Genomic DNA, 24,069 nt, shown 5'->3' on the forward strand with positions numbered 1-24,069 from the left:
TAAACAACGGATTTATTCCTTAAAACTGCAGGAGTTGCAACTTTGGGGGAGTGATAACACCAGTATTTTTTGCTCAAGTTACCACGCTTAGTCCTCAGTGTAGTAGTAAGTAGGTGTTGGGTGTATTTTTCAAGTGCTTTGAATATACTAAATAGCACATTTTAATTACAAAAAGTATCCACAATTAAGTTTGATGGACAGTATAAATTAGGTGGGGTAAAGCAAAGGATTAATTGTACAACACCATACCTACCATTTCCGTGAAAATAATTTCTGCACAACTTGGCAACCACAAATGCAGAACTTGTACATATTTGTACCTCTTTCATTTTCAGCCCACAAACACATTGCTCAATGGTTAGATGTCAAGCTTAATATTTCAATTCAACCACAGTGAGGAACTTATGGTGTTTTTCCATTTTTGTGTTTGTATTTTGATACTGCTTTTACTATCTGCCTAATAAGATTTCAGAAACCCCTTCCCCCAAAATAGGAAGTTTACACTCTTTCAAAAGTACATTTAAGACTGAAATATGTATCAAATGTTAAATCTCTAGTACTTGTTTATAGGGTTCTTTATGCTGTACATATATTAGAGAAGAAACCTAATCCTTTCCAAATTAAGAAACAAATCTAAGGCCAATACCTTCTGTTTTATTTGGATATACACTACTTGGGTTTTCCTTCTTCCAGTAGGAGACTTAATTACTGACCCAAACTCTTGTTTATTCCCGTCAGACTATCATGTCAAAGCAAGATATCTCATCTCACCACTTGATATGTGCAATTGGTGGGGAGGTGTGCGGGGGGGGAAAACATTCAAACCCTATGTGAATGATGTATTGCATTTTGAATCTTTCGTGCATGATTTTCACAAACATACATACCAGCATAAACTGCGGAGTGAGGGGCACCAGGGTCCCAGCCTCACCACTTTTTTGGCCAGGCCAAACCTAAGTGGTACTACAACCCCATGCACCAGGTCTCAAGGCCACTCACTCAAATTTTGAGGGGTTGGGCATAGGGGTTCATGGGCCAGGGGAATCAGGCTCTTGGGGTATGGGGGAATGCCTAAGAGGTCCACACACACTTTAAATGGCTTCCGCAGCCCCTGCATACCAGTTAAGTTTTGTTTGTACAAAAGTTTGTCAAAAAAAGTTATGTCACTCAAAAAAGGGAACAAAAACTATACCAGCTGATTTAAGTGACATAGCTAATCAGAAATCTTAAATCACTAATTTCAATTACAGAGAAGTCAACTGAATACTCCCTATAAACAGCACTCAAATTGTGGATTGAAATTTATCAAACTACTTCAACCCATATTGAACAGTAAACCAATTCATAAAAAATTCATGTTCTATTTAGACAAGTCTCTTTAAAAAAAAAAAAAAAAGGCCTATATTTACTGTTCAAACAACAATTTGACCAGCTCTACTAGCTACTTGGTAATCCTGTAGTCACTGCCTACACCGCAATACAAAGCTGTTGAAGCAGTCAGATATGGGCTATAACACTTTCACCATATCTCAAGTTTCTTTTTGAGTTTCCTTACCTTTCCACTGACTGATGAATCACACAAATTTAATACATTTTCTTTTAAATATAGGTCTTTGAGATAAGGTAGGACAGCTTCACCTCTCTTCCCATCGCCACTCCTCCCACAAAATTGGACTCTCATCCATTTTATAGCAAAAGTGTCTTGATTTTTTTTTTACTGTTCTGTGGCAAGAAAGAAACTAATTTAGGACAATTCTGGAAAATGTGTGGTAAAGCCATGTTCCTGCGAACCCCAGCAACAGCTGGGAGAAGATCAGGTAGGAGTTCCTGCCTCCTACTCTGATATATTTCTATTGTTCCCATACCGGGGGAGATGTCAGACTACTTGCAAATTTGAACTCTGGATAGTATTTTGTATACAATGGCTATTTGCCTTAACTTCATCCTTCTCTCCTCACTATCCCTCCACAGCCATGGCCTCCCTTTCACTGTCCTCTATGTTATTCTCCATCAGTCTCTCCCTCCCTTCTTTTGCAGTCTTTCCTTTTAGTTTCTCTTTCCTCCTTCCTTCCAGTTGCTGAATAATCCCTACTGTTCTCATCACTATGTTTCATATTTCCATTGAGCTTAATTGGACTGTTCACATTTCTCAGGACTATTTTTTCTAGCTGCATACAATTAGACCCACAGCATTCATTCATATCTGCAAGGTTTCTCAAATAAAATAGGTGGGAAATTAATTTTTAAAATAGAAGCTCCAGTTCTACAGAAAATTGTGGGGCCACCAAAAATGTACATATCAGTTAAAGCCAACCCTTGGCTTTGAAGTGTGGTGACAATAGACAGAAGAAACTGGAGGCACAAAAATCAAAGCAATCCATGAAGGAGTTTGAAAGTGCTACAGCACCTTTAGATATTAAATTAACCTAATTTTAACCTTACAACTTTTGCTACAAATATCTTATGCAGACATAAAATGATAAGCAGCTCTGTGCAGGATCTCTTCTCTCCTTTGTAATATAGACAGGGAACTTCTTAAAAATAACCTGATATTTTCTCACCGATCACAGTAAAAGTAACAAGCAGGAGGCAATAAGTTAATATACAGACACAAAGCACCAGATTTGTAATATATGTGGCACTTCTGAGGCTAAAAGGACAATATTTATTATACACTCACAAATCAGAACTTTAAAATTAATTAAAGTTACAAATTGTAACATTGTATCATATTCTTTACTATAATATTCCCTGCCTACAAACAGTATCCTCCACTGGGTATGATAGCTATACACAAGGAAATATGGGCAACTAAATAAACCTTTTTGTACTGACTTCCCTCCTGACTGCAGGGCAGGATCTGCTCTGGAAGCAGTGCTGCATCTTTTCTTACTACCACTTAGCTATCATTAGTTCCTACCAGAACTGAAGAGCTTAACCAAGGGGAAGTTTGTTTTAAATCCCTTTATAATGTGTGCTGGCTGCCTCAAACATCCCTATCGTGGCCAGACCCTAGACTTCATGCCAATTCAACTCCACTGATCCTTCTGGGCAGCAAGGGTCATAATTATCGGCTCACTAGGGAATGGGCCTGGTGCACAACACAATCACTGAATTGGCACCTGCTTCCACTTTGAAGGGTTTAGTATGGAAAACAAGATGATTAAGAAGAGTATCTCCGCAAGCAGCAAGAAGGTTTGTAGCTATGGTCAGGTCAGTGACAGGCACAACCAGCTCCGGCTGCCTTTCTGATACAACGTGACTCGCTGCGAAGACCCAGAGGGACGAGCTCAGCCAGGCAGAGCCACGGAACTGATCAGCCCTTTGCCCGGCGAGACCGCGCTGCGCTCAGGGTGTGGAGCGGGAGCCCTGCGGGGGTCTGTCTGTCACGGCGCTGGGACGCTACCCTGGGTGCCTGGCACAGACTCCAAGCTAGGGGCTCCCCGCCCGACAGGCTGCAGTGTCTGTCTGGCCCCAGACCTCCCCGGGCCTGTCTCTCTGTCCATCCCCCTGGGGGTTGTGTGCTGTCTCTCTAGCCCCTGCCCGAGGGGGTCGGTCTGTGAGTCCCCCGGGGCAGCGCCGGTGTCTGTCCGTCCGCCTGCCGCTCTCACCTGCTCGGGCCGCCGCCCACAAGAGGATGAGCCCCCAGCAGCAGCCTGCGTGGCGGAGTCGGGCCATGCTGCTCCCCGCGTGTCCCGGCCGGGCGGCTGCGGGACTTGGGGAAGCTCGGGACACGCCTCCTCCCGGGTCCAGCTCACGCCCTGTCCGCTGAGCCCTGTGCCGGGGGTGGGGAGGCGGCTACAGAGTACGGACTCCCCGGGCCGCCCTCCCACCCGGGCTGTGCCTTGGTCGCGGGGCTTAGCCCGGGGGACACGGCGCCGCCGTAGTGGGAGCGGGCGGTAGCAGCACCTTGACGCTCCCGGGGCAGCGTCGCCAGCATTTCCCGCCAAACACCGGGGCTGGGTAGGCGCTGCCGCCCCCCGGCTCGCTGCCCTCGGGCCCCGCAGAACCCACCCACAGAAGCTCCTTCAGCGCGGGAAGAGCCCCAGGGCTGCGCCACCCACCAGCCCCTGCCCACAGACATGTCTCTCTACCTAGGTGCTGGTGGGTTCCTCAGCCCTGACGCTCAGCAGGGGACTTATCCTCACGGGGGGCGGAACTACTCCTGTTTTACAGGTGGGAGCTGGGTACAGGGTGAATCGACTTGCCCAAGGGCACAGGGGAAGCCTCTGACCTGGGAAATGAATCATCACCTGTGTTTAGTCTCCCCCACTCTCCCCCCCATGCTCTATTGTCTACACCATCTGGGGTCTGGTGCCCCTTTGGGGGGCCATGAGCAGGTTTCAGGGGGGTCCAATCAAAATAAACTGGAGAGCAGGACTGGCATTGGAATCGCTGGAGCCCAGGGCAAAAAGCCAAAGCCTGAGCTCCTCGGTGCAGGGCTGATGCCACAGTCTGAGCAACAACGCTTCACAGGGGCCCCTGTGATATGGGGCTTCAGGCAGTTGTCCTTCTTGCTATCCCCTCATGCCAGCCCTGGCTTTTAAGCTACTGGATATGCAGAAAAACAATTGTGGCACAGGCAGGCAAAGGAATTTTTATAGCATTTGAGGGGCCTCAGGAAGAAAAAGGTTGAGAACCCCTTCTCTATACCATTCTTCCCACTGCTGGGATCAGGGCAGTGATTTCCCTACACCCCCTCTGAATTTCCCCAACACCACCCCCCAGTTTTGTGAGCTAGTTACATACCAATTTAGTGACTGTTTGGAAATCTGAATTTAAACTGAAATATTAATACACACTTTAAAAGCTTATACAGTGTATGATAAAGTACGTGTATCTGAAATAGTATACTAGATTTGAAAAGTATGAACATAGACTAGCTTCCTTGCTTCCTTATACAGCTGTTGTTTTTTATGATGCAGTGCATTCATTTCGGTGATGTTGGCCAACCTAATAATTTCAAATGATGATTTGTAAGCAAAGTCTAAATGAGCTCTCCCTGACAGCTAGTGATGAGCTGGGGCTGTGGGGAAAGCCTTCAGGGCCAGATTATATTTACATTCACACCTAATCTACCTAGGTATCGAGCAAACAGTTCTGTGTTGTCCAAGTGATAGATTTTGGCAGGGGTTGGGTTACAAACCACTTGAATGTGGAGGGAATGGGGGATGAAATGTTGTTCTTATTGTGTGAGTAAAGGGCAGTAGAACTGTACTTAGCCTGTGATGATTTGAAGGCATCAAGAGAGAGGGTGGGGACCTGTCCGTCTCCACTATTTAAAGACAGAGCTGATTAGGCTCCATAGAGAGTCTTTTGTTCTGTTAAGTGACCACTGCAGCTGAAATCTCTGACAGTCAGGTCTAAGTGCTTAGTCCTGTTGTGGAGACAGTGTTCCTGTGGGTAGAATGTTTTTGTGTAAGAGACAGCCCAGACTGCACTAGCAGCGAGCGAGGTTCCCACACTGAGAGCTCAGCTGAAATCACTGAGAGCTGGTGGAACCTCAAGAGACCAACTCGCAGAGGTCACAGTGGCAGATGGCAGCAGAAGGTGACTGTGCAGGGACATTGGCAACAGAGCGGTGGAGTGAATGGTGGCACAACGAACAGACGTGACCAGAGCAAACAGTGAGCAGCTGGAGGAACAAGCAAGGTGCCTTCTTGTCCCCCACCTGGAAGGTGTACTCACGTGAAAGCACCTCTGAACTCTGGGGCCTTGGCTACACTGGCGCTTTACAGCGCTGCAACTTTGTTGTTCAGGGGTGTGAAAAAAACACACCCCTGAGTGCTGCAAGATACTGTGCTGCAAAGCACCAGTGTAAACAGTGCCCCAGTGCTGGGAGCGCGGCTCCCAGCGCTGCAAACTAATCCCCACGGGGAGGTGGAGTACGTGCAGCGCTGGGAAGAGCTCTCTCCCAGCGCTGGTGCTGCAACCACACTCACACTTCAAAGCGCTGCCGTGGCAGCGCTCCTGCGGCAGCGCTTTGAAGTTTCGAGTGTAGCCTAGCCCTGAGTCTCCACTGACCAAGGACAACACCGGTGAGTGGAGTGCGGTGGAGGGAAAAGTGAGGGACATGTTAAATAAACATTTGTTTGTTGGACTATATTTTAGTCACTTTGCTCCAGAATGCTAGATTTGTAACTGGGAATGGAAACTTAAATATGTTTCCTAGTAGGCCAAGATTTTTTAAATGCATTATTTGCCAAGGTTATCTCACATTGTTGTTATCTTGGGAGGTCATTATGTTGGGGAGTTTCTGTACTAAACATTTTTATTATTATAATTAATTTTTACATAAGAATGGTCATACTGGGTCAGACCAATGGTCCATATAGCCCAGTACCCTGTCTTACAACAGTGGTCAAGGCCAAGGGCTTCAGAGGGAATGAACAGAACAGGTAATCATCAAGTGACCATCCCCTGTTGCCCATTCCCAGCTTCTGGCAAACAGGCTAGGGACACTCAGAGCATGGTGTTGCATCCCTCCCCATCCTGGCTAATAGCCACAGATGGACCTGTTCTCCAGGAATTTATCTAGTTCTTTTTATAATCCTGTTATAGTTTTGGTCTTCGCAGCATCCCCTGGCAAAGAGTTCCCTAGGTTGACTTTATTTTGTGTGAAGAAGTACTTCCTTTTGTTTTTTTAAAATCTGCTGCCTATTAATTTCATTGGGTGACTGCTAGTTCTTGTGTTATGTGAAGGATTAATAATAATAATAATTAATAAATAAAATGTCTTTATTCACTTTCTTCGCACCAGTCAAGATTTTGTAGACCTCTGTCGTATCCCCATTAGTCATCTCTTTTCTAAGCTGAAAATTCCCAGACATTTTAATCTCTCCTCCTGTTTCATACCCCTGATTATTTTAGTTGCCCATCTCTGTACCTTTTCCAATTTCAATATATATATTTTTAGGATGGGTGACCAGATCTGCACACACTTCAAGGTGTGCACATACCATGGATTTATATAGAGGCAATATGATATTTTCTGTCTTATTATCTATCCCTTTCTTAACGATTCCCAATATTGTTTGCTTTTGTGACTGCTGCTGCACATTGAGTGGATGTTTTCAGAGAACTATCCACAATGACTCCAAGATCTCTTTCATGAGTGTTACCAGCTAATTCAGATGCCATCATTTTGTATGTATAGTCGAGATTGCTTTCCAATGTGCATTACTTTGCATTTATCAACATTGAATTTCATTTGCCATTTTGTTGCCCAGTCACCCAGTTTTGTGAGATCCCTTTGTAGCTCTTCTCAGTCTGCCTGGGACTTAACTATCTTGAATAGTTCTGTATCATCTGCAAATTTTGCCACCTCACTGTTTACCCATTTTTCCAGATCATTTACGAGTACATTGAACAGTACTGGTCCCAGTACTGACCCCTCAAGAATACCACTATTTATCTCTCTCCATTCTGAAAACTGATAATTTATTCCTACCCTTTGTTTCCCATCTTTTAACCAGTTATTGATCCATGAGAGGACTGCCCTCTTATCCCATGATGGCTTACTTTTCAAAAGTCAATTTAAATTAAATACATTTTTTTATTTTTTTTTAGAAATCTAGATCTGTTATGTGTTTTGGTGTAACTTGCATTTTCCTTATGTTAAATTTGCATTATCCTAACAAAACATTTACTTTATTCACTTTATTCACATCAGTCAAGATTTTATAGATCTCTAGCATATCCCCTCTTAGTCTTCTCTTTTCTAAGCTGAAAATTCCCAGTCATTTTAATTTCTCCTCCTGTTTCATACTCCTAATCACTTTAGTTGCCCATCTCTGTACCTTTTGCATTTCCAGTATGTCTTTTTTGGGATGGAGTAACCTGATCTGCACACAGTATTCAAGGTGCAGGCGTACCATGGATTTATATAGAAGCAATGTGATATTTTCTGTCTTACTATCTATCCCTTTCTTTAAAAAGCAAAGGTTTCAGAGTAGCAGCTGTGTTAGTCTGTATCTGCAAAAAGAATATAAGCTTTCGTGGGCTACATCCGATGAAGTGGACTGTAGCCCGCGAAAGCTTATGCTCAAATAAATTTGTTAGTCGCTAAGGCGCCACAAGTACTCCTGTTCTTTTTTAAAAAGCAAACAGAATGTTGGGAATCATTGACTGACGCTGCACACTGAGTGGATGTTTTCAGAGAACTATCCACAATGACTCCAAGATCTTTCTTGAGTGTTAACAGCTAATTCAGACTCCTTCATTTTGTATGTATAGCTGAGATTGTTTTCCAATGTGCATTACTTTGCATTTATCAACATTAAATTTCATCTGCCATTTTTGTTGCCCAGTCACCCAGTTTTATGAGATCCCTTTGTAATTCTTTGCAGTCTGCCTGGGACTTAACTATCTTGAATAGTTTTGTATTATCTGCAAATTTTGCCATCTCACTGTTTACCCATTTTTCGAGATCATTTATGAATATGTTGAACAGTAATAGTCCCAGTACCGACCCCTCAGGGATACCACTATTTATCTCTCTCCTTTCTGACAACTGATAATTTATTCCTACCCTTTGTTTCCCATCTTTTAACCAGTTACTGATCCATGAGAAGACTTTCCTCTTACTCCATGATGGCTTACTTTTCAAAAGTCAATTTAAATTAATTACTTTTTTTTTAAATTTATATATTTTTAGAAATCTAGACCTGTTATGTGTTTGGTGTAACTTGCATTATTCTTATATTAAATTTGCATAATCCTAACAAAACATTTACTTTGTTCATATGTCTTTTATTTATCTCATTGGTCCTGACACCTTCCCTGTAAATTCGAACACCCGCCCTAATTTCTATTCCTGGGGAAACTACCGGATCAGGGCTGCCCTCTCTTCAGCTTTCCCTATGGATGCTTGTCTTCCACTCCTAAATCCTTGCTCTTCCTGCCAGAGGCAGGTTCATCACAGCAGCAATTTCCTGTATGTTGTGGGGGTCATGCTATTATGCCTCAGACTTGCTGCTTCATCCAATGGCCCATAGTGCCTAGTTCCAACTGGTGCCATTTTAACCAACAGCTTCCAGGTATGTTCAAGAATCACAAAGTGGCTGTTTGTCAGAAAAGTACTCAATAAAACAATGTATTTATTACAAGAATGAGGCCATTCTTGAGAGCACACATTTTTCATCAAAGAAAGACCAGTTCCTTATGCTGCTGAAAAAATATGTCCAACACGCTCATGTCTCAGAAGACGAGATGAGAGATGAGAAAGCAGCAGCATCCCTCCTTTGCCCCTTGCAATCCAGATTACTTGTAGGTCATGTAGATTTCTTGTCCTATTTTGGGTATTCCTCCTGATGTTCTAAAGCAGCTGTTGATGCGTGGTATGCCCACACCTTGAATACTGCATGGAGTTCTGATTGCCCCCATTTAAAAATATATATATTAGAATTGGAAAAAGTATAGAGATGGGCAACATAAATTACACTGGTCTACAATTTTTGAGAAGTAGTCTGCTTCAGAGATAAAATGTGATATTTATTATGTATTTTGATGTGCTGAATTCAAGTATGACAATTAAAACAACTGATTGGCTACTGTTTCTAACATATTTAAGTTTTTACATTTTATGTCTATGTATATTGTGTAGATAGTAGAGTTTTAATCATAAATTGTAAACCTAGGTCTTTTCATGTGTTTATGGTTGCTTTACATGATAATATTTCACCTGTCCTGTTTATGTAACACTTTAAAAATCAGCAAAAGGGTTATATAAATAAAATTTATTATGAAACAAAAGACAAAAAAACTATTATGTACATAGTTTAGTCCTATTCAGTGTCTACTCGGCGCTTCTTGGCTTGTCTCTTGTATTCATTAAATGGAGCATTTCTTGTCACTGTCCAGCAATAGTCTGCAAGCATTGATGGGCTCCATTTGCCCTGATAGCCTGCCAGGAGATTCCACTGCTGTAGTCTGGAGCCCAACAGCTGTGCCTTACTCTTGGGTAGTTCCAAATCCCTGATAAGGTCATTCAGTTCACCTTGTGTTATGAGGTGTGGTTCAGAGGAGGAGGATGGGAGAAAATGTGGGTCCTGTGACATTGATGGTTCAGGACCAGAAGTTTCATCCTCTTCCTCTTCCTCGTCTGACTCAAGTGAGAATGATTCTGGTGCATCAGGAACCGGCAGTCCTTCTCCGTGGGGTACTGGGCGTATAGCTGATGGAATGTTTGGGTAATGCACAGTCCACTTTTTCTTCTTTGACACATCTTTCCCAACTGGATGCACCATGCAGAAGTAACAATTGCTGGTATGATCTGTTGGCTCTCTCCAAATCATTGGCACTGCAAAAGGAATAGATTTCCTTTTCCTGTTCAACCACTGGTGAAAATTTGTTGCACAAGTGTTGCAGCATATGTGTGGGGCCCACCTCTTGTCCTGATCTCCAATTTTGCAGCCAAAAGAAAGGTGATAGGCTTTCTTAACCATAGTGGTTATACTGCGCTTTTGTGATGCAAAAGTCACTTCACCACAAACATAGCAGAAGTTATCTGCACTGTTCATACAAGTACGAGGCATCTCTGCTCACTTTGGCTAAACAGAAATGTGTCCCTTTGCAAAATCAAACACTGACAAATAAGAGAGCACCACACTGTATGATTTTAGAGCTGATATAGGGCAATTTGTTCAGCAGAGTGATGTAAGCTTCGTTATGATTGCATTATCCATGACTTCTAGGAATAACATGATGCAATTCATATCATGTATGACGCAATACCAGCTTTAGATTGCAGCATTAATTGTTTTGCCTAAAAAGCAAGTACTGTCCAAACCCAGTCATAGATTTATTCATAGATCCAGTCAAAGATGTATTTTAGTCATTTCTGGTTTAAATTGAGATACTTTCCCTTTATAACTCACTTATCCTCCGCCATTCCCAAGTCAAGGGTCGTATATACTGGCCCAATAGCATATCTTGAAAACTAGAGCTAATCAACAATTTTAAGCATCATTTTCATTCTCAGTGACCCAGAATTAGTAAAGTTGGACTACATTTATTTCAGAAGCATTTTGGCTGTAGAGCAGTGTTATCAGGGGTATGGAACAATTTCCATGTTAGGAGAGATTAAAAAGACTGGGACTATTCAGTTTAGAAAAGAGATGACTGAAGGGAATATGATAGAGGTCTATAAAATTATGAATGGTGTGGAGAATGTGAATAAGGAAGTGTTATTTACACCTTTGCATAATGCACAAACCAGAGATCACTCCATTCAATTAAGAGGTAGGAGGTTTAAAGTCAACTTGTGGAACTCGTTGCCAGGGCATGTTGTGACAGTCTAAAGTATAACTGGGTTTAAAAAAGAGAGAAGTTCATGGAGGATAGGTCCATCAATGACTATTAGTCAAAATGGTCAGGGACACAACCCCATACTCTGGGAGTCCCTAATCCTCTAACTGCTAGAAGCTGGCACTGGAATATCAGGAGATGGATCACGTCATAAATTGCCCTGTTCGGTTCACTCCATCTGAAGCTTCTGACACTGGCCCGTAGATGGACCATTGGTCTGAACCAGTATTGCCATTCTTACCAGGACTCTTTTAAAGGCTGTCACTGTAGTTTGTGTGGTAGCTCTTTCATATCAGATGATCTCTCGTTCAAGTCACACGCCAAGGCTTCGGCTCATGCCCAAAGCTCATGTTGCAGTGCTGTAGCAGTAGCAGGGATGCAGCTACTAAATATACCATCCCAGGGCCACCCGGAGCAGAAGCAATTTGGTGGCGGGGGGGTGGATCCGAAGTGCCCCGAAGACCCGCAGCGGGAGGCCCTTCCACCCCAGGACCTGCTGGCGAAGTGCTGGGTCTTGGGCAATTCGGCAGCAGGGTCCCCTGCCGCCGAAGACCTCAGGCCCCCTGAATTCTCTGGGTGGCCCTGTACCATCCTTGTGCAAAACTGTTTTGTCCTTGTTGCTAGTCTAGTTGAAAGGTGAAGGTCCCAGGGTACTTCTTAAAAAGAGGTGAAGATAAACCCCAGTGCAGTGGCTAACTATTCCTCCTTCAATAAAATGAGTTCTAATGTCTAAGGCTGATTGCATAAATGCTAGGTTTGCCTGAAAACAAATATTTCATGATTTTTCATAAAATGAAAAATTCACATGCTTTCTCCATTTGACATTACTGGCCAGGAAGGAATATTGAAATGAGTTAAATATATATCTATATTTAGCTCCAATATGTGATTTACAGCTGATTGTCATAGCAGAAACGTTTTTAAACATGATTGGAACTATCAGGGTGAGAAAGGACCCTCTGAGTCTAGCTGCTCTTTCCTTTCAACACCTCTCTCTGCATTTCTCTCAGATCATCACACAAGAGGTTATTGCAGTTCTATAAGTCAGGAAAACATTTCAAATTTTAGTCTTTCCTTTGGTTTCCCTATATTTTCTAGTATCTCCAAGTGAAGGTCCAATAGTGCTGCCTTGGGTGCAGGATATTCATTTGTTCCTCATTTACTTCAATCAAACCCATAGCAATGTATTATATTTAAGAAGCCACTGTGTTCTAATGTTAGTTGTGCTGAGATGTGTTTGGAATCAATTACCTATCGAGCTACATAACACCACCACAGACTATCTTCAATCCATGAAGATACGCCATCACACAGAATGTATGCAGAGATGCACATGGCCAGCAGGATTGCAGGCACATGTGCAAACGGAAAGGGAATACAGACAAGCAATGCGGTTATGAACAGGAAGTGCAGATGTACAAACTCAATAGGAGGAAATGCAGATGCTCATTAACCAAAACACAAGGCTCTCACTCTGATCAAAGACAGCTGTAGTTCGTATTTGGTGAGATGACTTCAAATGAGCAAGTGAAAAGTGCAACCAAAATATTCTCCAGTTAGGGGCAGAAGTATGTCTCACTAAGCCATTTGGAATGCAAGGCCTTGCAGTTTCTTTTTAAAACAAGCAGGAGAAATTTGGGATTGAAATAGCAGAAGGGGAGAAGATTTCTGATAGTAGAGGGCACTTTGATCTAGCAGACAAAGACATAACAAGATCCAATGGTTGGAAGTTGAAGCTAGACAAACTCAAATTGGAAACAGAGTGCATATTTTTAAGTGAGGGTAAATGAATATGAATTTGCCATGATATACGTGGAAAGGAAATGCACAGGACTGGTATATGTGGACAGGAGACATACAATAATACATGCCAACTGATTCATCTGTGGTGTAACTATTTAAATCAAAGGACTTATACAGGAATTAATGACCCCAATCATGCATGAGAGGAAAGGTCTAATAAAAACTGCATTCAGGGACTGTACATATAATACATTGGTGGCTGCACATATGGGGTCTGTGCTAACCTGTACATGAAAGGCATCGGGGATGGAACCCATAATATTTATCTCCAAAAACATACTCCTTTGCCACTTGAGTTAAGGGAGAATCTGTTTAGTATAATAACATTAGACCTTTTCTGTGCTGAGTGATCTAGTCACTAGAGTGTGATTTGGTTATACAGACTTAAGCAGGTCAACTATTCCACCAAGAGAGTGGTGCCAGATAGCCAGTATATTACACCAGCTTGCAGAAATGTGTGGACATTCAAGGAGTGCAGACATGCACATGAAGATTTGTGGACAGGCAGCAAAATCGGGACAGGGGGTAGAGGATGTGTTGTAATTATCTTTGTTAATATTTCAAGACTGAAAAAGATCCAGCTTAGAAAGACAGGGCATTTAAACTACTACGCTAAAGTAAGGGCGCATACCCCTTTGCTCATCCACTTAAAACTAATTTAATAAGGAGCCAAACAGAAGTGTAGGGCAATGGTTCTCAATTGTTGTTTGTATTATTTTGGTACTATGGACCACTTCTAAAGACAAGCCATCTTTTGGAAGAAGACGGTAGGAGCTCCATTCTCATCCAAGTCCTCCCCATTCCCTGTAGTAACTATAATGCTATAATACAGGGGAGGAAAGAAATTTTAAAATAGTAGTCAGAATACAATATTACAATTGATTTAGTTCAATTTGGTCCATATGGTTGCTTGGTTATATACCCAAGTTGTTTATGTGGTGTTTATTTTTCTTCCTGAGTGTAGGATTTTACATTAATACTGGTCCCTTGATGCCTACAGCCCCAGCTACTGCTCTCATTTTTCCAGGAAACTTAGCACTTCAATTCTGTCCTGATGTATATTTGCTCCTCCTTCAATTTTTATGTTTAAAAAAAATTACTGTTGGATTTAAATCAGAGAAATACATGATCAAGAAAGACACAAAGCAGCTGCTCAAGAAAAAAAAGTTTGGTGATTGTGTTATTGTTTTATTAAGCATTTACTTAGTCAAAGAAGGTTTCAGAGTAACAGCCGTGTTAGTCTGTACCCGCAAAAAGAACAGGAGTACTTGTGGCACCTTAGAGAGTCTCTAAGGTGCCACAACTACTCCTGTTCTTTAAGTCAAAGAAGTTTCTGGAAACCATAAGAGTGCTAGACTGAATGACAGCTGAGGCAGTAAGCTTCATTGTTTGAATACTGACCAATGCTTCACCACTGTTACAGAAGCAACCCTGCAGACCACTATTTGCATACAGGTCATTTACAAGTCCATGGACCACAGTTTGAAAGCCACTTATGCAGAGAAAGTCATTTGCCAAAATCTAGCTTGTTAATGATTATTTTTTCAGTGAAATGCCAGTTGTTTCCTCTGTTACACATCTGTACTTTGGCTCTTTGTTAAAGTGGATAATTGACAGTAGGTGTTGATTTTAGCATATGGTTGAGCCAGCTCAGATAAAATCCAAACAAAATGCTCACTCATGAAACTTCACCCAAAAGTTGAAATGAAACTCTTTGAGTTCTGTTCTGTTCTGTTTTATTTTTAATTTTTGCAGTGGTCTATGTGCTTCTGGTTTTGGGGCCAGAAGCAGAAGTAGAGAAATATTATGACAGAGCCAATTTTTGCAAGATTTCCAGCTTAATTCTGTAGACCCAAGAGATTCAGATATGCTTCAGAAACCATCCAAACTTTGGAATAAGCTCCCTAGAGAAACAGTGGAGGCACCATTTTTTGAGCTAGATTAATTTAACTAAACAAAACACTTGAGAATATACCATGGGAAAATTACAAAAGAACAAAATTGCAAAATATCCAGGTCCATATCTACATACATTTTAAGTATTTTAAAAAATATATAAATGCACTTTTTTCAAATAAAAAATTACAAGTTAAACGCTAAGTTTAAAATCATGACAAATTAAGACTCTACAGGGAAGACTTTGGGAAATGGCTCATTGAACAGCTGATCACATTTTAAAAATATTAGACAATATCTTTCAGTCTCAAATGGATATTTTCTTTTTCCCTAAATCAGGGTGGATGTGCCTGGGTGAAGCAATCAGGTGATTGGGAAGATGCAGCAAGCACTGAGGCAACTACATTTTGGCACCACAGCAAAGGGTCTACCTGATTCACTGATTAAAAAGCCAAGCGGTAGAGACATTTCCCAAAGAGAGAACAGTCTTGGTTTTTCCCCCAGTTCTCCCTGAGAGTGCCAGTCTTCAGCCTCTGTGTAGTATCTTCCAAAGCCTGTACATGTTTTTTATGTCACACTAGACATCCAGTTTTACAGATAGGTGCTGTAGTTTTCTGTGGTGGCCAACTGCAGGTACTCTAGGGTGCCTTTTCGGTAGCTGGCCACCCGGGAAGGCTCACGCACCAGGACCCGTTCAGTTTGCCTTTTCTCCAGACACTCTGTTATCATCCCTGCTAAGTCATCTTGCAACCGCTGCTGATTCTCCCTGGAAATAGCAGGAGAGGAAAGATTTCAGTGACTCATGCAGTACAGGTAACTAGGATCCTCAGTTCCCAAGCCATTTTTAGACAATTCTATCCTGCCATCGTTCCAGAAGCTCTCCATATACTAATGAGATAGATTGTGGGCAGAATCAATTTCAAGTGGACATAGAAATCCAATTCAGGGTCTACTTGTGACTGTTCCTGACAATATGGGTTACTGTTTCTGCCAAAGAAGTTTGTTTTAGCATCACAATCTCTCACCTGTAGAGTCTGTGAAATCACTTCAAATGAAGAGGAGAAAAACCTGAACTGGATTCACAAACCTACACAAACCTAGTTGAAATGGACTATGGCTCTGACTCTATGACTAGACTCAGTTTCAAGTACCTGTAATATTCAGCTGCAGGTGTCTCTCAAAATAGTGGTAGTATTCTTAGGATTGCCACTCTGCCAGAAATTCATGGGACATATATGATTTTCACAGATATCTATCAGACTGGTGCCATATCACAGAGTGAAGACATACGCATGACAGATAGCAATGGGTAGGATCTGAGGGATACCTTCAAACACACCTTCAGAGGGAGAGCCAAAACTCTAAAGACGATTCTCTCTGTTGCTCTTTTTAAAATTTCGTTAGGTTAAAAAAAGTGCCTAGTTAGAAAAGAAATGTACTGAAGAAAGTAGGCCAGGAATATCACTTCCTAAGCCCATAGATGGGATCTTTTGGGGTGAAAAATAAATGTAAGATACTATTAATTATTATTTTTATTGCAAACATTTTGAGAATTAGGTCCTATCCCATTGCACAAGTTCAACACTCTGCCCATTCATTCATATCTACCTAAAGCAGAAGAGACTGCCTTTCTCTTAGGGGGTAAGAGGTAATTTTTGTTAGGGTCTTTCCAGACCAGAAAGCATCAAGTTTTCTTGAGAGATTTGTTGTACCAACACTCATCTGTTCCCCAAAAAGGGAACAAAAACAATACCAGTTGATTTAAGTGACATAGCTAATCAGAGATCTTAAATTGCTAATTTACTTTGCTAACTACCATATACAGTATGTAAAGGAATTACTTCAGTCTGTATTGAAACCCAGTCACTTCTGAGGTGTATCACAACAGCTGCCTAAATAGTACACAGCAACACTACACAACGGGATAAGAGAGGAAGTGAAGAACTCCATATCTCACTGAAACTATTTGGAAAAATGTAATCAGCCAGACTTGAATTTGATCATGTCGCTGGAACTAATGCCCTTTGTATTGAGCAAAGTACATCTTAAATTACCACAAATGGTCAGGAACTCAGTGTTATGTCACTTCTGAAAGGCAGCACTTCAGTGTCACCACACTCCTTTACTTTGGAAACTGACTCAATGTTAATTCAAAAGGAAGACTGTTACCTACTTGGGTCTGAATAAACCAGGACATCAACCTAGTATTTTTTCCTGGTAACTCCTCTCTTATGCTCCAGAAATTGAAGTTTTGTTTAGAAGTTTTTAAAAATTAAGTCTCTAGACCTTATGCTTGTGAAGGTAATCTTCAGAATGAGAACCCAATATAAACAAAGAGGTGCCTGAGTCTGCAAACAACCTAAAATGGTAACGAAGAGGTGTGAACTGCTCTCGTTCATCTCATTTTGGTATAAAGTCTGATGCTTAGTGATGACAGTTTAATGTTAATGTTAGTAACTGTTTCACTAGTAATCAAATCATATAAGAAAAAAGAAGGGAAATTACATAATAAAATCTGCACATTTTATTGTGATTGGCATTTCATTTTAGTGTTACAAGTCATTGGAGCTTGGACTGGGGGTAAAGCTTGGGAGAGTATCACCACTCTTTTTTCCCCCAATCTGAACCTGCATCTACTAAATCAACACCCCTTTCTGGTGAGTTTTCCTTGAATGTCTCCCTTCCAAGACCCTGATCCAGTAAAGTATGTAAGCCTATTAGCAATCCCAGAACTAATGCTATTGTGAATACTTGCACGTGTTCATATACACATATGCTGCTGTGTCCTTGTCATGAGCCCAAGGAATACCAAAAAGTATAGTAAGTTAAAAATTTTGTGGGAAGAAGTGCACTTCAGCACTTTTGGTGAAGGTTGAAGTGCAAGGCCTGAGAGCTTCTTTCTCCCTTCCCACAAATAAAGAACATCTTACACTGAAGGAGGTGTTGGGAGATTATACTGCTGGTCCTTCACCCCTGTCAGCCAATAGGTAATCTCAGTTCCTTTGCCCTAATATGTCAGAGAAGAGAGAAGCACAATTTAGAGATTAGATAGGCACAATATATGATTTATATGCTTTATATTATACTGTATTATATGATGGTTGTATTGTCTGCTTACTGTATGTAACAGGCACCCAGAGCATAGGATGGGCACCTATCAAATTTTATAAACTGAAACAAATAAATGTAACAGAGCAAAGGTGAGCAAATTAATAGGCCTCTCTCACCAGGCCCATTCATCACTGCCTCCTCTCCAAATTTTTATTACCAATTATATATTTTACCTACAGTACTTCCAGGACATCTGTTTTGCCTTGACTCATGCCTCAAATGCTTTTTTAATGGCTATATTAACTCTGGAGTGGTGTCTCCATCACCCTGTTACCAACAGATACATCTCTCTTGCTCTCCTGCTGTTTGTCTAAGATAGGTGAACATCTTAGGTGTATGATACCTTTAGAAAAGTTTCATTCCTGTGTGTTTGTAGGCATGGTATATGTTACCTTCAGGTAAGTCTTTCCTCTCATTTTATACTGGAAATGGCAGTCTGTCCTCGTCAGGATGGCGATAGTAGACCCACTTACATGAATCCGTAAAGCTAAAAATAAACAAACAAGCAACCAATGTTTGATTCATTTGATGTTCATTTTCTGTGCAAACTTGTGCTATGGCAGAGGTGTATCTAATTGTCATTGATGTCTTAGGACTCATTCTGTGAGCAAATGACATTAAAACTACCCATATATTGCTGAACCCCAAAATAACTACTCCATCACATAGCATTATATATGAGGAAAGACTAAAACAACTAAATAATTATAGCTGGACCAACCAATGCCTCAGGACAGAAGTGATAACAGTATTTGCGGGGGGGGGGGGGGAGAGAAGGGGAAGGACTGGGAAGAAACTGAGCAAAGGGAAGAAAATTTAGGCTGGCTCCCAGGAAACATTCCTAGTTGCAAAACTATTAGACTGTGGGATATATATTCATTTATATTTAATATAATAAAGATGCCCATCCAAGTCACCAGGTGCCCAAACGTAATCAATTATATAATAAATACAATTAAATTAAATCTCAGCAGCATTAAAATGACCAGTTCCACAGGAACTGAGCCAGCCAGGCACCTACCCTCTTCATCAACTAGGAAGCAAGAACTAAGAATAGGCCTGCATTTTCCAGGGTGGAATGGACGAATGGACAATTTGATCTTCTATCTTTAAATGTCTATGCTTTGATAATAAAGTTATTCTTGGCTGGAGAAGGAACTCTAGATTTGAGCGCACAAGTAGCCTACTGCCAGATTACACAGAGAGGTGAGCTTCAAGTCTTACGTAAACCTGTGGATTCCATCCTTGAAGCTGTGTTAACCGTGTCTCCAAATAAACAGTAACGAGGCATCTTAATCCCAACCACACCAGCCGCACATGGACCTGAAAGCAGAGGAGAGGGCAGGGAAAGAGAAAGACAGAGAGGCTGTTATTCCATGGGGATTCAGAGAAGCCCATGAGGTCTCACACATGCCAGAAAGAAACTGAAACTTAGGAATTAGCATGATGCCATCATAACTATGGGAGTTATCTGTTAGTGGGGGGTGGGTGAGTGGTCTCATCTGGAAGATGGCACTTCTAGTAGCAGAGCAGGGGCACTGGGGTCAGCACTGATTGAAAGCACTATCTATATCACTTTGTACAGTGTCTGGAGGTCTCACATCCAACTGTAGACCAGGTCTATCTCTGTTCAGCTTGTAAAATATATTAAATGTATTAAATATATTAAAAGACTATTTGAATATATTTCTATACAGACAAAAATGCAGAAGTATTAGCATATTTCCTAAGTGTCAGCTTTGGAAGCAGGGGATGGAAAGAATTAACAATTATGGAGAAGTTTCTGGTGGTGTCTTTAGGGCCTTCCCAAATAACTGAATTGTTATATTCCTTCTCTGGTGATGGACATAAACAACAGAGTACTGAAACAAGCAAAAATACAAAGATAAAGTTTCCCCAAGTACTTGGGCTCTTTGGATTATCCACAATGCCACTCTAATAAAGTAAATCAAAAATTGATTCTCAAGTGGGCCTGGTGAGAACATTTGCCTCAAAAGCATTTAACACAGGCCTGCTTTTCAGTGGGGGAGGAAAGGTCTCTAAGGACTCAGGTGGGTATAATGTCACAAACTCAATCTCATAAGGAACTACAGAGGTTGGTTTGATCAGCTACCAACTTCACAGAGGTGGGGTTGTTAAATGGTATGGGAGCAAGCCAATGGTCTATTTAAGACTACTGCCCTTCCTCCAACAATGGTCTTTTATAGCTGATGCTTTTGAGGAATGCGACTGACAGTGCTTCTGGCCAGTTGTGTGTCATGCTATGCCATAGTCCTCACAGAGAATCAATTTATGAATAATGAAGCATGAGCACTTTTAACCATTGTTTACTTTTTGATCTAGCTAGAATAGCTATGTCATTCATGTTCAGATGCCATGACTTCATACCAGAGTGAATCCCAATGCGAATCCAAACAGGCAGGCCTGGAAGATGTCGTAATTCAAAGGACCCCATGAAACTAAGGATATCCAGTGCCATCATAGAGATGTCCACTGCGTGGCGGTTGCCGTTTCTCTTTGGTAAGCCACTCACCACCATGTACGCATCACCAATGGTCTCCACCTGTGGAACATGATTAACAGTTACCATTCCCAGTTACTGGAAGATGCATATAAATTTCAGATGGAAAAGGCCTGTTAGAGTCATCTTGTTGATCTCTTCTTTGAAAGTGAAGGGATGCCAAATTCCTTCCAATTAGATGACATCTTTCTAGTAGTGAAGTGCTCAGTACACAGCATTCTAGGTAATGAATCTGTGACCACTTGGTCTCAAAAACCATTTACAGAGAGCTATATGAAGCACATTAGAGAGACATAATCTTGGCCTGTACTTCTCTCATTTGTCTTTATTTAGAGTACTGGTTTTGAGCCTTTGTTACCAAATTCTATTCCAATTACTTGGTCTGTGATATTTTATGTACCCTGATTATTATTTAAGTGTAAGTGAGGCTCTGTTCACCTTGTAAACATCATGATGGTCAAGAATGTGGTCAAAGTTCTTATAGATGTCATTGAGCATGTCCACCACTTCCATGGGGGTGCTGTATTGGCATAGCGTGGTGAAGCCGACAATGTCGCTGAAGTAGATGGTTACTGCTTCAAACAGCTCTGGCTCTACCCGCCCAGTATCCTTCAAAGATTTTACCACTGGCCTGTGAAGAAAGGTGGAAGGGAAACGGAGATAAATATACCTTCTGCTTTAGAGTACAATTCAGCCTCCTAGACCTGACAGCAGTATGTGTTTCAGAAATAAAGGTTTGATAAGTAAACAAACCAACATTCTAGTGATGAGTTCAGTGGGCACTTGGAAAGTCAGACACGCTAGCATTTCTGGCTACAAGAGCCTTCTAGATTATGAGCTCTTATTTAGATTGTAAACTCCTTGGGGAAGAGACTTCTCTTATTTTTTGTAAAATGCTATGCATCCCTATGCCTTCCTATATATAATAACTGAGAAAATCCATATGGAGAAATTACATGCATCCGACGAAGTGGGTATTCACCCAAGAAAGCTCATGCTCCAGTACGTCTGTTAGTCTGTAAGGTGCCACAGGACTCTTTGCTGCTTTTACAGATCGAGACTAACACGGCTATCCCTCTGATACTTGAGAAAATCCAGAGACAAGACTGGATCAGGCAGGCAGGCTCCTCCCAAGACTTGCTTTCAAGTCTCTAGCTTGGAATTGTGCACACTAAAGCCAAGGAGACACAGGGCTTGTCTACATCGCCCCACAGTTTCGACTATGGGGGTGTGAATTGCAGCACACACTTGTGTGCTGTGCTACAACTCCCCTGTGGATGCTGTGGGTGCAATCTAAAAGGTACCTAGTTTGCACTAATTTAGTCCTGTTTAAAGAGGACTATGTTAATGTGAAGTAGTTAGTTCACGCCCTCAGCATCCATATGGAGAAGTTACAGCAGAACACATTAGAGTGTGCTTCAATTCACACCCTCATCGTGCAAACTGTGGGGCTGTACAGACATAGCTATACTTCTTTCTACTTAGTTCCAATCTGTCTGGTGAGCATCTGACAGCTTTGGAAGTTGAATCCAGTTTTCAGTGTCATTTTGCACACATACACTTTCTCTGTACATCTTGGTCTTGACAAGACTGGGGGTGTTTGGCTTGGTGTCCTGGCCAAATTCCAAGTTGGTTAATTAGATTCTGCCTCCCTGAATTCCCACTCCTGTTTCAGTTGTCAATGGCAGTCTGTCATTCTTCACATCCTAGGGCTTTGGAAGTATATTAAGCTAAAGCGCACAAAGACCAGTTTAGTGCAAAATAAGAGTGTCTACATGAGGAGCAAAATAGATAGTGTTCTTTAAATTCACACCCTACTTTACTCCACACTAACTTCCCTATGTAGACAAGACCTTAGTGGTGGTGTTTGCTGTTGAAACTGCTGCTGTATGCCACCACAGAGGTGGCTGCATTTCTGTGGAAGGTGAATTGATTCCCATATATATCATTTATAAAGCTTGTAAAAAACTTCAGGGTCCTTGAGGATGAAAGGAGCTAAAGATATGTAGATATTACATTCAAAATTCACAGGTTATGTCCCCTAATTAACTGAAAAGTCATCTTAAAAATAGGTACTAATTCATTTTGTGAAATGATTGTTCACTGTACTCCCAAGGACCTCATTCCATCCTCAAGCTAGTTTTTAAATCAGTTTGTCTGTATGGCTATCATCTTGTATAATTTTTACATGAAGTCTGTGAATCCATGATGTTTCAAATTATCTCCAGATTATATAGCCCTCTGTTCGCACATGGCACCTACAGGTCTCCCTCTAGCATCCTCCTGTAAGTCTTTCAGATGTGACACCTAGATATACAGAGGAGGACTGGTTTGGCCAGTTCTAGGCAAACAACCCTCTTCAACATCATTAGCATTCAAATAGATCAGTTATTTTATTGGTCATGATGAGACATGCATAAGCTAGAAAGTGCTCATCTGTTGCAAGACAACTTTAAATTCCTGAGTTACAAATCTTAACTACAGGTGAATCAGAAAGGGCTTGCTACAATACCACGCTTCTCCACTCAACCACACTTTACAGATAACAAACTGAGGTATGACTACACGGAGACTCCACTGGCATAGTTAAAAGTCATAGCTATGCCGGCATAACTCTGTAGCGTAGATGCAACCTCCACCAACTGAAGGGGATTTTCTGTTGGTGTAGGAATACCACTTCCCTAACCAATAGTATTCTTCCATCAACATAGCTGTGTCAACGCTGAGGATTAGTTCATTATAGTTATGTCGGTCTGGGGTGCTTTTTCACACCTCTGACTGATGTATCTATGTCAACCCGATTCTTAAGTGTAGACCAAGCCTGGATTTTTTTCTCCCATCTTTTAAATCATTAAGTAATATTTTAATTTTAGATCAGATCTGAGGGGTTTTGAACCTCTGCAGGTACTTCCTAGTTAAGGCTCTGATTTAGCAAATAATTTTAACTTTAACCATGTGCTTAAATGATGTGCTGAATTGAGGCCTTAGACATGGACTTCCTGGGCACTGGCAGGTCAGAGCCGTTCCTAGGTAGCTGACGAACTGTCGAAACTTTGAATCTCTGTCTGTGCAAACAATGTCCCATTTTCACTCTCTGCTGTAATTTTTCCCCAAAGATCCTGTGTGGGGAATCAGAAAGAGTAGAGTGCAGAGGGAACTGGGAGCCCTGCAAATTTACCATCTGCTGAGCTGGGTAGATGAGGGAACTAGAACAGAGGAGAGGTGGAAGCAGCCTTTGATTCTCTGATTCAAAGAAATACAGGATCAGTGTTAGGATAACCTCCAGCTTTTAAAAGAGAGCGAATATCTGTAAACAAACTGCAAGTGAGAACTTTCAAAATGGTAGATGACTTTTATGATAATAATTTTATGTTTCTCTAGAGTCATTCATCTTGGAGGATCCCAAAGCACTTTACACACTGTGGGTATAA

General features: G+C 41.5%; 2 protein-coding genes across 3 annotated transcripts in view; both read right to left on the reverse strand.

Annotated features, from left to right (window-relative positions):
• Nucleotides 1-24,069, reverse strand: part of PLBD1 (phospholipase B domain containing 1) — a 219,305-nt gene that overhangs the window by 46,752 nt on the left and 148,484 nt on the right. Inside the window, exon 1 of one of the 2 annotated variants that reach the window (XM_050954276.1) lies at nt 3,612-3,743. The exons of the other annotated variant lie outside the window; for it this stretch is intronic. Within the exon in view, the coding sequence (XP_050810233.1) occupies nt 3,612-3,678 (67 nt within the window). The 5' untranslated portion in view covers nt 3,679-3,743. Of the gene's footprint in view, nt 1-3,611; nt 3,744-24,069 lie in introns of those variants that run through there. 2 annotated transcript variants of the gene reach the window in all.
• Nucleotides 15,598-24,069, reverse strand: part of LOC127042754 (guanylyl cyclase C-like) — a 63,747-nt gene continuing 55,275 nt past the window's right edge. Inside the window, exons 22-27 of the mRNA XM_050936006.1 lie at nt 21,077-21,269; nt 20,506-20,680; nt 19,342-19,440; nt 18,510-18,604; nt 17,937-18,013; nt 15,598-15,772 (exon numbers count right to left, since the gene is read on the reverse strand). Of these exons, the coding sequence (XP_050791963.1) occupies nt 15,598-15,772; nt 17,937-18,013; nt 18,510-18,604; nt 19,342-19,440; nt 20,506-20,680; nt 21,077-21,269 (814 nt within the window). The remainder of the gene's footprint in view (nt 15,773-17,936; nt 18,014-18,509; nt 18,605-19,341; nt 19,441-20,505; nt 20,681-21,076; nt 21,270-24,069) is intronic.

Source organism: Gopherus flavomarginatus, chromosome 1, assembly GCF_025201925.1.
Source record: "Gopherus flavomarginatus isolate rGopFla2 chromosome 1, rGopFla2.mat.asm, whole genome shotgun sequence".
NCBI lineage: Eukaryota > Metazoa > Chordata > Testudines > Testudinidae > Gopherus > Gopherus flavomarginatus.